At 40.3% G+C, this 13,357-nt stretch overlaps 1 protein-coding gene across 1 annotated transcript; it reads left to right on the plus strand.

Moving 5' to 3' along the window:
* The first annotated feature begins 3,761 nt into the window (after window positions 1-3,761).
* rerglb (RERG/RAS-like b) lies at window positions 3,762-12,509 on the plus strand. The gene is made up of 5 exons (XM_076733567.1): window positions 3,762-3,840; window positions 6,505-6,561; window positions 7,046-7,119; window positions 8,681-8,829; window positions 10,716-12,509. Exons 1-5 carry the CDS (start codon window positions 3,789-3,791, stop codon window positions 10,999-11,001), a joined length of 618 nt encoding a protein of 205 aa, XP_076589682.1. The 5' UTR covers window positions 3,762-3,788; the 3' UTR covers window positions 11,002-12,509.
* Window positions 12,510-13,357: the final 848 nt, after the last annotated feature.

The raw sequence follows: 13,357 nt of genomic DNA on the forward strand, positions 1-13,357 counted from the left end.
TCTAAATTAGCCAATTCACTTTGCTACTTCACTGTGCTACTTCACAAGTGGTGAACCTCGCTCCATCCTCGCTTGTGAACGACTGAGCCTTTCCAGGATGCCCCTTTCATACCCAATCATGACTCTATCACCTGTTACCAATTAACCTGTTTACCTGTGGAATGTTCCAAACAGGTGTTTTTGGAGCGTTCCACAACTTTCAGAAAAGGCAGATATTTACAAAAATCAATGAAGCTGATGAGCTCAAACATTAAATATGTTGTCTTTGTACAGTGTTCAATGGAGTATATGTCAAAAGGCATCAGCAAATGATCCATTCATCATCCTCTGATGATTATTGTTGCCAACATCTCTGGATAAAGTATCAGGCTCTCTACTTAATCCCAGTGACATTCAGTAACAGGAACCATTTCGTCTTTAAATGGCATCTCCTGTTTGGCGAACAGCCACGAGGAAATCTTCAGTCCAACATAACTTTTCCCATGTCACACTTGGTAGATAATCTAATTTCACAGAATAAACAGAAAGCTTCCAGACAGATTCCTGGTGCACAGACGTGATGTAATGATGTTGCTGATGTGCCATGGTGCCCTTTGATGTTGATTTGTTGAGGTTTTGCACGTGTGTGTGTGTGTGTGTGTGTGTGTGTGTGTGTGTGTGTGTGTGTATGCAGCTGTGAGAATAATGTGTTTCTTGGTGTGTGCAGTTTTGCGGGCACATGACGTCGTCCCACGTGAAAGCCTCTTTACAGCCACGTGTTGATCAGCTCAGGAGAAATGGCCTTTCCCTCTCCGCCTGATTAAAAGCCGCCATAGATGGCCGGACTTTCCGCCGTGTGCAAGCCTTGGAAGTCAAACACAGGACTTCCTGATTACAACAGGGAGGTCAATGGAGAAGTTTTGATGATGGAATGCATGAGAGGAAAAGTGGTTTTATTTAAATGTTTTTGTTGTTGGAGCATAGTAGTTTTCCTGATCCAAAGCGCATGCAGATGATTGAGGTCATCAAGCTCAAGTGTTTCAGCGTTCGAGGCTGATTAAAATTCTTCCTTTACTGGTTTGAGATTAGGCATGATTGAGGATAACATATTTTCCCAGTATGCAATATTAATCTCTCAACATCCCCCTTCGTTCTAACGAGTGAGTCAAATAATTTAAGTGATGTTTTGGTGATTTCAGTCTTCATCTGACCTCCCAAAACATAAAGTTATATGGTACCAATTATTTTGCCTCATGCAAGCTGATTTGCAGGGTATACGATATCTAAACATCACTGAATGGAAGGAGAATAATTTAGTAAACATTTCAGAAGTCCATCAAGTTTGCAGGCTGTGCATTATGAATGGATTTGGATGCACATAATGAGGTCAGGCTGTTTTTATTTAATCATTACAGCTTTTGCTTTATGGCATTTAAAGGTCCGACTCCATGATCTTAAAGTCACCGAGAAGAGAGTCCCAAACTCCATAAAAGGACTTTTTGAAACATTTCTTCATTCACACATTGATTGATTGTTTTCTCGATGCAAAGACTAACACGTGGAATAATGTACTGTGTGTATAATATACTGCTAAAGCCTTGTTTACATATGTGGTGTTTGAAAGGATCTGGATTTGGAAATCCTAAATTTTGGGGTATTTATTCCAACCATTATAATCATAAAGAAACTATGTAAATAGACCAAAACAAACCAAAATTAAGGCTTAAAACAGTGAAATGCTGTTAACACAAAGTGGAGCCAAGTCATAAATTTAACCCTCTCTACGGTCGAGGGTAAAATTTAAGGCTTTCTTCTGGAAGAGGGTCACTGACTTTGCACGCAAACAAATAGAAGATCAAATGAAGGCAGTTTGGAAATGGGCCCAAAATGCCCAGAATGAGCATGCGAGAGGATCCGGGGGGACAAAAATGTGGTTTTAGTCCAACGAATATTCATTTTGTTGGCTGACGTTGGTGTGTGTGTGAAATCGGAGCTACTGGAGGATGATTTATTGGCTGTATGTGCCACATGTTGTGTGGTGGCTGAAGCTGAAGGAAATGGATTGCTCGTCTGAATCGATTCATTTTGATGTCAAGAGCATGACTGATGCTCTAATCAGTGATTTTATTGCTGGCCTTCTCATGGTTTTGCTTCTCAAAGTCACTTAACTTTGCTATATTGCTTCGGTCTCTTGAGCTGTGACTTCAGTACGTAACTGAAGTCATCAAATTTTTCCCCCATCGTGTCACTGCATTTCTTTCACTAAAATCCATCAAACAGTTTCAATGAAGTGACTCTCCGTGAAGCCAGAATATTACAAACACTGGACTCTGAGAGACGTTGCCAAGTCTTATCACAAAGAGGTCAATAACAACTCCACCACCTGAGGAAATACAAAGGAAGCCAGATCGTATGGAAGCCCATTTGTGCCAGAAAAAAAGAAAAAAGAGAAAAAACCCTGAAGATTAAAAACAGTCATTTTAAAATCGAAATTATTACTTAGTATTATTACTAAGTTAGCGCAAAGTGCAGGACTTGTGGTTAGGTTTACGTACACAACTCACCTTGTGCTTCAAGTTGCTGTTGACTTTTTCAATATTTAACTAAGATGACAATCTTTCCTTAATCTTTATAAAGTACTTTGGGTGCCTACTCACAAAAAACATGAATCATACGTAAGTTAAAACTTGTGGATATTGTACTTCATGAGTCGATATCACAGACGTGTTTTGCAGACATGTTGATGAATATTTGGCAACTTGTGTGATACGTTCATTAATAACATCTCCTAATTATGTTGAAAAAAATCATCCAGGCTGCATGATGTTTATGTGTGTTTATTTTTCTTACTTTTAAAGTAAAAATTATGAGATATCAAGAGAGATACTAGGTCCTGGTCTTCAGATAATAAGTTGAAATGTAGATTTTTTTGTTTGTATTTTACTGCGTACAGTGTGAAGGGTTTTGGCTGCATCATTACCGTAAAAAACACTATTTTTGGTTGTGAGGTGCAAATACTTGATTTAAAGTGCGGCTACTGTAGGAAAAACAAAATGTAATAAGTTGTCAGTGAATGCTTGAATTTGCTACTTTTGCTGTTTTCCACATATGTCCCTTGAAAAATTTCCTCACTAGGTTGATAAAAAAAACATATCTATTTGCTGTTGCAAATAAGCATCTATATGTATGTAAATTTCAAAGAGACATGGTTACATCAATTTAATTTATATTATTGTAATTTTGTTCTAAATGTATAATCTTAAAATAAAATTTCATCATCAGTTAACCCCTTTCCTCTTCCTGATGGGAATGGGCTTCCATAACAGTACACTTGATAACACACATGTCCGTAGATGGCAGCCGCACAGTTACAGTGCCAGAGTTGAAACAGCACAATAGGTTTAGTCAACCATGACCTCCCACTGACCTCTGTGTAAGAGGGGGAAAAGACAGAAAAGAGAGATATATAGTCACAAGAGAGGAAAGAAAGACGGAAAACAGATGGATTGAGAGGGAAGAAAGAGGGGCGAGAGAGTTATGTTGGATGCAGGAGAGAGAGAAAACAGAGAAAGGATAGATGTGACAGAGTAAAGGAGCGCTTGGCAGAGAGAGAAGAAGGGGGCGCTTGTCCCCCCCCACCTCCCCCCTCCTCTCCATTGGGTTTTAAAAAGTGAAACAGCCCTTTGAAGAGCAAGAGAGGGGGGCAGTCCTGTACTCCCATCCAGGCTGGACTGTAAGGAGCACTTAGTGTGCCGACGCTAACCCAGATACCAGACACAACACAACTGAGGACCTGACAGAGCACAGGCATGAACGACATCAAGCTGGCCCTGCTGGGGAGTCAGGGGGCTGGGAAATCAGGTGAGTGGATGGACGGGATTTTTAGCTCAAACAGCGAGAGAAAAAACACTAAGTCAGCATCTCTGTATGTGTAAAAAAGCTCTGTTTGCTGCCTTCTTTTTGTTCCGACACTTGTGGAAATCGGTGCAGGCATGGAAAGCTTCTTTATACGCTATATTGAAACACTATACAACAGGTAGTATACAAGTGTAGCAGACAACAGAAAAGAAGCCTCTGTGTTGATCAAATGACTTTCAGATGGGACCTCTGTGAACAGATGGAGGGCAGCATGTTAGAGATTAGGGCTGCAACTAACGATGTATGATGATGTATCTGTATTTTCTCTTTTAATCATTAACTATTTAGTCAACCAAACGTTGCAAAATTGAGAAAAATGTTAAGGTGGCATGCTAGTTTATATTATTTTGCCTTGCCAGAAGTTCAGATGTATCAAATTTACAGCAACATCAATGAGGGAAAAGCAGCATTTAGAATGTTTGCTTGAAATATTGTTTAATCAATCATTGATTATTTATGAATGGTGGCAGATGAACTTTCTACAATTTGACTAATCGATTAATTGCATTAGCCTGTTTGGTTCCCCTCCAGACACTCAAATTAGGTTAAATCTGTGCTTATAGTACAACCTCACTCTTTGTTTTGATGTAATAACACAGTCGATTCTGAGATTCTAGGTTAAAAAATATAAAATGTGATTAATTAGATATTATTTTGGTCTGTGCATGTTTTCCTACATTTTGGTGGAGTTAGTCTTATTGGAGGCTTCACCGCAGGCAGTGACTGTATGTTGAATTACAGATGTAAATAGAAGGTAAAGCAGCTCAGGTTCAGTGTCTTATTGTGACAACACTTAAAGATGAAGGTTTCCTTGAACAGCATTGAGGACGCTGTACCAAAGATCAAACATGAGACGGACTAGTTAATGTGCAGATGAGATGCTGATAGCCTCCTGCTCACTACAACATGCCCAAACTAGCAGCTCTGTTAGCTAACGATGTCCCACATGATATGTTTCTGTTTTTTTTCCTGCCATTTAAATCAGGCTAATCATCTTAAAGCAAAGATAGGATGATCTGGAGAGACTCACGATAATGCTGCGCTGCTTGAAGCCAGTTGGTACATTTTGCTAACTGGCTAACTGTAACTGCCTGTTAGCTAACTAGCAACTGAACATGAAAAGTTCATTCATAAACTTGAAAACAGTTGTTAGACAAAAAAAAAAAAAAGTCCTCAACTGACACAAGCTCCACCACTATTTTTTTTTTTTTTCCCTCCAGAGTGTTCAATCACATCTTTTGGTAACAACTGTTTTACTCAGACCTCTCTGTAAGCTAACGTAGCTAGTTGGCTGTTAAGCTAGGCTAACTTTAACTGTTTAAGCTGCATGATTACAGTAGTTTCACTGGGCTTTGGTTTCATGTTACGTAAACAAACAAACAATAAGTTTATTGGCTCCATTCATTGAAATTTAACGGAAATAATGAGATCATTTTGGTCTCCAGAGGGTCACTGCATTTGAAAGAACTTTGTTAAATTAAAACTCATCTGTCAGAGCTGATTTCAAGCATGGAGAAAGGAAAACACAACATACTGAGGTCTGGTCAGCCTGAGTCAGTGCGCTCTACTTTCAGGGAGCTAAGATTCTCCACCACTGGTTTTGTTTATCTTGTAATTAGCCAGATGAGGCTTTTTACCCTGGCTTTGCTGTATTGCGCTGACAGTTGGTGCCACTCAGGCCTGCTCTTTGTTTACATATGGAATATGTGAAAAAGATCCGTAGCGGCTGAACCACCTCCAAAGATTCCACAAGCTTATTTTCCAATGCGTTCAACAGTTTATGTGACCATATCTTAAATGTGCACGGTCTAACACTTTCCAGATTTTATTCAGTGAAAGACGCTGGCAAAGCCGGCGGGCTAGTCGGACCCATGTTGCTGCTTGGGGTCTTGTTGCATTTATCAGTGTTCAGTCTCTGTGGTGCTGTTTAAGAGTGGCTCTGTGTTGTGTTCAGGGTCCATAAAACAATGGGATGTCTCCATTTGAGCTGCCTGGCAGTGAAGCAGAGCTGTTACTGTGGAGATGTTGTAGCCTCTGGAGGCTGCATGAGGGCATTTGTCCATTTAATAGGTTTTTCTGCTCTTTTCTGTTCTTCTTGTTGCTACGCTGCATGTTTCTCATTGTCTTGTTGTTTTGCTGTCTGAATAAATCAATATTAATGTGAAGACAAGAATTGCTATTGTGTCTAAAAGTCCTATAAGTTGAATATTCTTGCATATTTATGTGTCCCTGTAGCATAGAACCCCTTCAGAGGCCTGTGACCACCATGAGCAGCAGGCTTCAGAGTACTTGAAGCTTTGGTCCTTGATTGAAACTGATTGTGTGGTCAGTTTTATGTGTAGCTCTCAGTCTGGAGGCAAAGCAGAAGGGGAAATATAACCATTCAGCTTGCCAAATATGCATGCAGGCTTCCAGAAAAGTCATGCAGCCTCTTTCATGTGAAGCTACGGTTTCACCGCTCCAGTCCTGGAGACTGTTGGCACCGTGTTTCGCCTGCCCGAGTGAATGAGGGTCATTTTCCCCCCTGCTGCTGCCACCTGTGAGGGATGAGAGCTTAATGATGCCGTGATTCATTTCGTTGTTTTTCATTTCGTCTGTTTCCTCCAGCTGTCCTTGTGCGGTTCCTGACCAGGCGCTTCATTGGTGAATATGCCTCGAATGCCAGTAAGTGTTTCCAGATTTGATGATGATGATTGTGGCTTGATTTGGATTTGTTTTTTGGACCCGGAGAGCAGTTTATCTTCAAACATCGTGGATGTTGCCATTTAGTCACTTAGTGGTGCACACATTTCCCCTGAGCATCCACGAGATTAACATTCAGGAGACCTGCAGCATAATTCAAACTGATTACAGATGTAGAAAGATTAAAACAGTGAATTCCAGATTCTAGTGCACATCTTCTTCATAGTTTCTCATGTTTAAACTCTGTTTTTCTCTCCACCAACTCTTGAGGAAAATATTCAACTCTTAAACTGCTAAATCCTCCACTTTGATAATGGTATGAATGAACAAAACAACAAAACAATGAGCTGAAAGATGCTAAAACGCTCTGTAGAACTGAGGGAACCTGCAGTAACACCAAACACACCATCTACCCGTCAATATTTTAATCAATTAATTGGTTTCTCACTGTTTCTAATCCTTACAGATTCCCTCTACCACAAAAGGCTGTCGATCGACGGCAGGCAGCTGAACCTGGAAGTCTTTGACCCTTGCTCTCAGGTAAAACACATCACCAACACATCTAATGTTGTGATGTATTTTCCAGAACTTTTCAGTCAGAGCTCTTCCTGTTTTCAGTTCTTTGGCTTCCTCTTACATTTCATCAGGCGGACTGGAAATCTACTCATTGTGTTTTTTGCCTCGCACTTGATGCATGGATGACACTGAGAGGGGATAAGTTAGCCAAATGAATAATGCATTACGTCTCTTCAAGAGAATACACTAAAAGCCACCAATATGAAAGTTTATATTCCAGCATTTTGTTTGACTTATGATAATCATCACTTACAGGCCAGACCTCAGTCGATAGTTATTTCACTTCTGGCAATATCATTGTTGCTAAAAATGCCGATAAAATCATCTGTGTCGGGAGAAAACCAGCTGTCTCCAAGATGTCAAGGGCCAAGAGAAGCTTTAGCATTATTTTTAAACCAACCCATTCAGGTCAAAAGAGTTCTTAAAGCCCAAGTATGGGAGAGTTTTTGATGCAATCCTTCAGCTGAGGTGAAAAGATAATAATTTCTTGTTTTGGAGCCGCAAGCGTTTCACCTAACAACAGCAAACACTGTCTGGTTTTCACTCTGCTGGGGAAGCAGCACACATGCCCGTGACCTTGAATGAACCGTGGTCAGGTATTTACCTTTGGCCGGCACGTGTACGATCCGCTCAGCACTTAAAGTTGGGAATCTAAAGGGTTTATGAGAGTATCCTGAGGCGATGTGTGCCAACGGCTGTCTCTTTGAAGAAAAGAGCCATATAACCTGCTTACTTCTCTTTCAACGTGACCAAAGACCTGAGAGGCCTTTTACTACAGGGTTAGTATTTTATTGGAATACTCCTTGGCTCAGCAGAACAAGAGCCGGTCATTGTCTTTGTTGGTTAAACTGACTGTAACACCACCCTTTCATACGAAACTCTGAGTCGATGTCTTGCCCTTCTGACCTGGAATGCATAAAGAAGCTATGGAGTCAATAAAGAGAGTGGGATAAATGAGTTTTTACAGTGCTGAGGCATCGCTGTTCGAGGGCTCAGACATGTCCTCGGGCCCCTTGTCCTTCCTACACTGTTTATTTCTCCTCAAGGTCACCTCTGCCGAGTCCCAGTCTCACTCTGCACGTGACAGCATGCTGGTGTTGTTCAGGGTAAAAAGAACAGCAGTAAAAATAGCTCTGGAATAAGTGGGACAACAGTAATGCACATGTATTGCATATAGAAAAAGGGGTAATGAGTTCTGGGAGAAATTCCACCTTGAATAGCATTTTAATGTCATTTATAGCAGCTAAAAACAGCCTCTTATTTTCTATATTCAGACAATTTACTGCAGAAAAAAGTGTTAAACTGTCATCCATTTTTCAAGGTTTGTTTGTAGTCAGATTAATTCATGATTAAGTCCTGTTTAGCTGTTTGATTATATGCTAATTTAAGAACAAAAAAGCACTGTGGTTTAAAATCACAGTGAAATGGAAAAACTGACAGCGAAAGTCAGTAATTAATATCGACTAACCTGAATTTAATCTGCTCCGTATGATGCCAAAATAAAAGCATGTGTTGACCTTGGCAGAGCTCAGGGGCCAGGTGCATACTGGAGGAGCCGGTGGACTGGGCAGATGGCTTTGTGGTGGTGTACAACATCAGCGACCGCACTTCCTTCATCAACGCCAAGAACATCCTGCGGCAGATTCGGGAGGCGCGCATGGACAACTGCAAAGGGTCAGAGGCACAATGAGGCTGTTTCAGGGGAAAGAAGCTGAGCAGCTGCTGGACTGTTGTTCCAAACTCTGTCCACAGACCCTGAGCTGGAGGAGGTTACGTGAACCGTATCATATACTGAAGCAAATATTTTCTCAAATTTTGGACTTAGGTGTCAAATGAGGCTCAGTGCATTAAGACTTGGGTTGAAACGCGTGAACATTGAATGCGTTTTAAAGTTCAGCTGAGGATATTGACTGAAAGCTATCTGACAAACAAATCTTTGCTGTTGTGCATGAGTGAAAACCTTATGTAACTGAAAATGCAGACCAGCAGCCAATAGAAACAGCATGGATATGAGTTCTATTCTCAGTTTACTCAACGTGGTGGAGGAGGTTCTCAGCTCCTTCACTGAAGTAAAAACACTAATACTACACTGGAAAAACACCCTGTTAGAAGTCCTACATGGAAAAGCCTACTTGATTAAAAGTATGTAAGCATAATCAGGAAAATGGATTTAAAGTATTAAAAGTACAGAAAAATGGCCCTGTTACTATTATTATTATATTATATATATCTTTAGATTATTCTTATTCTTATTGGTAATATCAGTTTTCTGTCAGTCAACTAATTGATTAATCAGCAAATCTTTTCAGTTGTACTTGTATACACTGTTTAAGTCAAGAATCAAAAGTCGAAGTCAACTTTATTGTTAATTTCGCCATATGTATAAATACAGGGGTACAAAAATACAGAAAAATACTAAGAAATATATATATAAGAAACATGTATATCAAGTACAAATACAGTGGGTCCATAGTGCAAGAACAAAACATCATCAATTCTTAGTAAAAAGTAAATTTAAAGTACAATATTTCCTTTTGAAATGTAAAGGGGTAGAAGTAGAAAGTGCCATAAAAACAAAAATACTCAAGTGAAGTACAAGTACCTCAAATGTGTATATAAGTACTTGAGTAAATGTACTTAGTTACATTCCTGAGTTGCGTGTTTCTCATCACACAGCAATGCTTCAGCTGCAGTTAAAACAATAAAATCATCAAAAGTAAAACATCAAGAAATGTTTGCTGGCATGAAGTGCTCGGAGTTATTTCTCCAGCGTGCCGTAAACACGGCGGGAAAACAGAGCGAAGCGGAGCGTCGCTGCTCTCCCGCCTCTGAAGCTGAACAGGGATCCTCAGGAATGCTGCGAGTCCTGCCTGAACCTGACAAACGCAAAATGATAAATGATTCATGATGATGTGCGAAGGGTTTCACTGCAAACCAACAGGCATCCAGTAAATTCAGCCTGATGGAAAGAATCCATCAGGCTGCCCGTCAGCTGCCAAAGCATCCTCATAATGTGCAGGGAAGAGATTTATTCAGCCAGCGAAACGCATGAATGTAGATCATTGATCGGTAATTCTTAATGGAGACGAGCACTGTGGACATCTGTGTTTATGTGAGTGTAAATCAAACGCAGTGGCTTGGATCTGTTTTTGGATGCAGCATATTTACTATTTTAAGATTAAGATAGTACTGCACATTAGTACATTTCTGAGTACTTTTATTTTCTGCTACTTTAATTCTGAGAGAAATATTGTGCTTTTTACTTAAAATTAGTTACTTTGCAGATTCATATTAAAGTCTTATATAATATTTATTATTCTGAAAAGGGTCATTCTGCGTAATGAGTACTTTGACTTTTGGCATATTTTGATTTGAAAGCTTTTGAACGCATGACTTGACTTTTAAAGCTTTGGATCTTTACTACAAAGTAGTAGTTTTTCCAGCAGGGTTGAAGAGGTTTAAAATATATTTGCTCCTCAGCAGAGATTCATTTTCCGGGACACTGATGCTTTTATTGGCTCCACATCCTCAAATCTCACCAGTCACCGGCTCTGTTTCAGGGAGACGGAGGTTCCTGTGTGTCTGGTGGGTAACAAGCAGGACCTGTGTCACGCCCGCCAGGTGTGTGAGGACGAGGGCCGCTGCCTGGCTCGAGAGAACCGCTGCCACTTCCAGGAGGTCTCAGCGGCCGAGAGCTACCAGGACATCGCCAACCTCTTCACCCAACTCATCCGGCAGGTGATGGAGCATCTCAAGTACAGAGCCGACAGGCGGCGCTACAGCGGCTCCAAGTCTATGGCCAAGCTCATCAACAATGTGTTTGGGAAGAGGAGGAAGTCAGTGTGACGGCCCCAGTGAAGCCTGAAAGTACGAGTTTCACTATCAGTACTGCATATCCTGTATCGAAAATGCTTTACTATAAGGCATGAACAAAAATATTCTCAGAAATATTCCCTTTAAAAGCCCTGCAAACCCACACAGGATGTTTAACTTAATCTCATAATCCTGGCAATTATGTGAGGTCATTAAAGGGTAAGTTGTCCCGCCCAGGTGTCACAAAGCTGTGAGGGAAATGTCAATCAAGTGCAGTCTGAACAGGCTCACGCTGTCCAAGAAAACAAGCCAAATCTCTCAAATTCACTGTTTATTTTTATATGTTACAGCAGAACTTTGCAGAAACGTGCCATAAAACTGAAATTTCTGACTATCTCCCCATCAAAGACAGCATAATCAAGAATCGGTTCATCCAGCATCACCTTCCACGACCTGGCATGTGTTGATGCAGACAGTCTGTTACAGCAGATCTTCACTGTTGGCATCTGCAGCTACTTTCTAATCATGGCCTCTGTCTGGTGTATCGCTGAGGTTTTGTATATGGAACCTGACTGGGAGGCTTTGATTGGCCGTAATCAGCTTCTCCTCCGCCGTTCACTCATCAGACATAACTGCTTATCACAACATGGAGGAGAGCAGGACTGATAAGCTGTTGATTAGCTTGTGAAAATGTTCAGCTTTCCTCCCCGACGGTCTCCCCTGACAGTCCCGAATCAAAGCGCCCACATTGTGAACTCAGGGTCGCTGACGGTCCCTGCTGTTTGCTGTGACTTTACGTATCTTTCTGTAATGCCTTTCTGCATTGTGATGTGGGGAAAATGTGTCTTCAGTTCAGCGTTGTGCTCTGCAGGATTTAGAATGCTTTAGGTGAGGGAAACAGCCAGTTTTAATGCATTTTACTGACACTTAAATGAACATTGCTTTATATATTTTAATACTTTTTCATAGTACTCTTTGGAAGCCATAGTATTTGTTCATAATTGATTATTATACTGTTGATTGTAACATGTTATACTCTTCATGGGAGCCGTGATTAAAGGCATCATTTACATTCATCACCAGTACAAAAATGTATGTAACCGTTTTATATTGTGTATATGATCATTATTGTATTTATTTGCTCTTTTCATGGAATCTGAGGAATTGAAAAATATCTTGAATGTGATTTAAAGACTTTTGAACTTTGTAAAACTTAAAAAAAGCCCTCTAACACACACACCATTTCAGGGCATGAACCCATTTGATGCTGTTGTTCTTCTTAAATCCAGTTATGTCACCATGATGCTGTGGAGAGAGGACGTTCCACACATCGCGGACAACAAGCTGACACGTGCAGCGTTTTGTGGATGAATGCTCTGCTTGTAAATGCTGTAAAAACACGGGATGTTCCAGAGGAAATTAAAGTTCAGCGTTGCTTATTAACGTGCCCGTTTAAGTTGTTCAGAGCAGCTTCTGTTCTGCTTTGAGCTTAACTTTAATTAGATGACCATGAGAGGAGGCATTTCTCTAAAGCCTTCAGAAAAGAGGAATTTCCTGTGTGTGGCTGCTAAAATTAGCTGCTTTGGAGGCAGGAGAGGTGAGAAATGCACCGTTACTGTACTGAATTCTGGCCTCTGAAACAGACAAATGTTCCTGAAGTGCCCAGTAGGTGGCAGCACAGCATTCCTCCATGTTCAATGATTGAATCCATTCAAACTATAGAGATAAATGAGGTGATTAGTGAAGTGGAAAAAACTGGAAAATATGTCAGATTCAGTTTTGGTTTAACACGAAGCTCCTAAAGCTCCTGGAGGTGTTCAGATGGGTGCAGCTGGTGACTTTAAATCTCAGACCATATACATCAATCAATGAATTTACACTGTTTTGTCTTCTAATTGTTTTTTTAAAAATCATTTTATAAGTTAAAGCCTACAGAGAGAAACTGTGACGGGTTCCTCAGGGTTCAAAGGTCAATCACAGTTTACACTTTACTCTGTCTTCATTTTTCTACTTTATTGATATTTTCAGGCAGAAAGAAGCCATCGACGTGGGAAACACTGGAACAGGATCTTCAGTGATAGACAGTATGATTGTTATAGACTGATAGAGAACTTTATTGATCTCCAAAGGGAAATTGCACTGTTTCAGCAGCAAATCACAAAACACACATAGCTTACACCAAGCTGACCTGAGGGTGAGAGAAACTCTAAACATATATAAACATGTGCATAGAAACGACTGTAGATAAAAAATAAAATAAGAAAAATTAGAATTAAGATGGAGCTCTCAGAGTGGAAAATAAATAAATCTACATATTAATCACAGCATAGTCTTATGGTGAAGGTCAGTTTCTGCACACTGTTTATTTCACTTATTTCACTGCAGTCCA

Source organism: Chaetodon auriga, chromosome 6, assembly GCF_051107435.1.
Source record: "Chaetodon auriga isolate fChaAug3 chromosome 6, fChaAug3.hap1, whole genome shotgun sequence".
In the NCBI taxonomy this organism is placed as follows: domain Eukaryota; kingdom Metazoa; phylum Chordata; class Actinopteri; order Chaetodontiformes; family Chaetodontidae; genus Chaetodon; species Chaetodon auriga.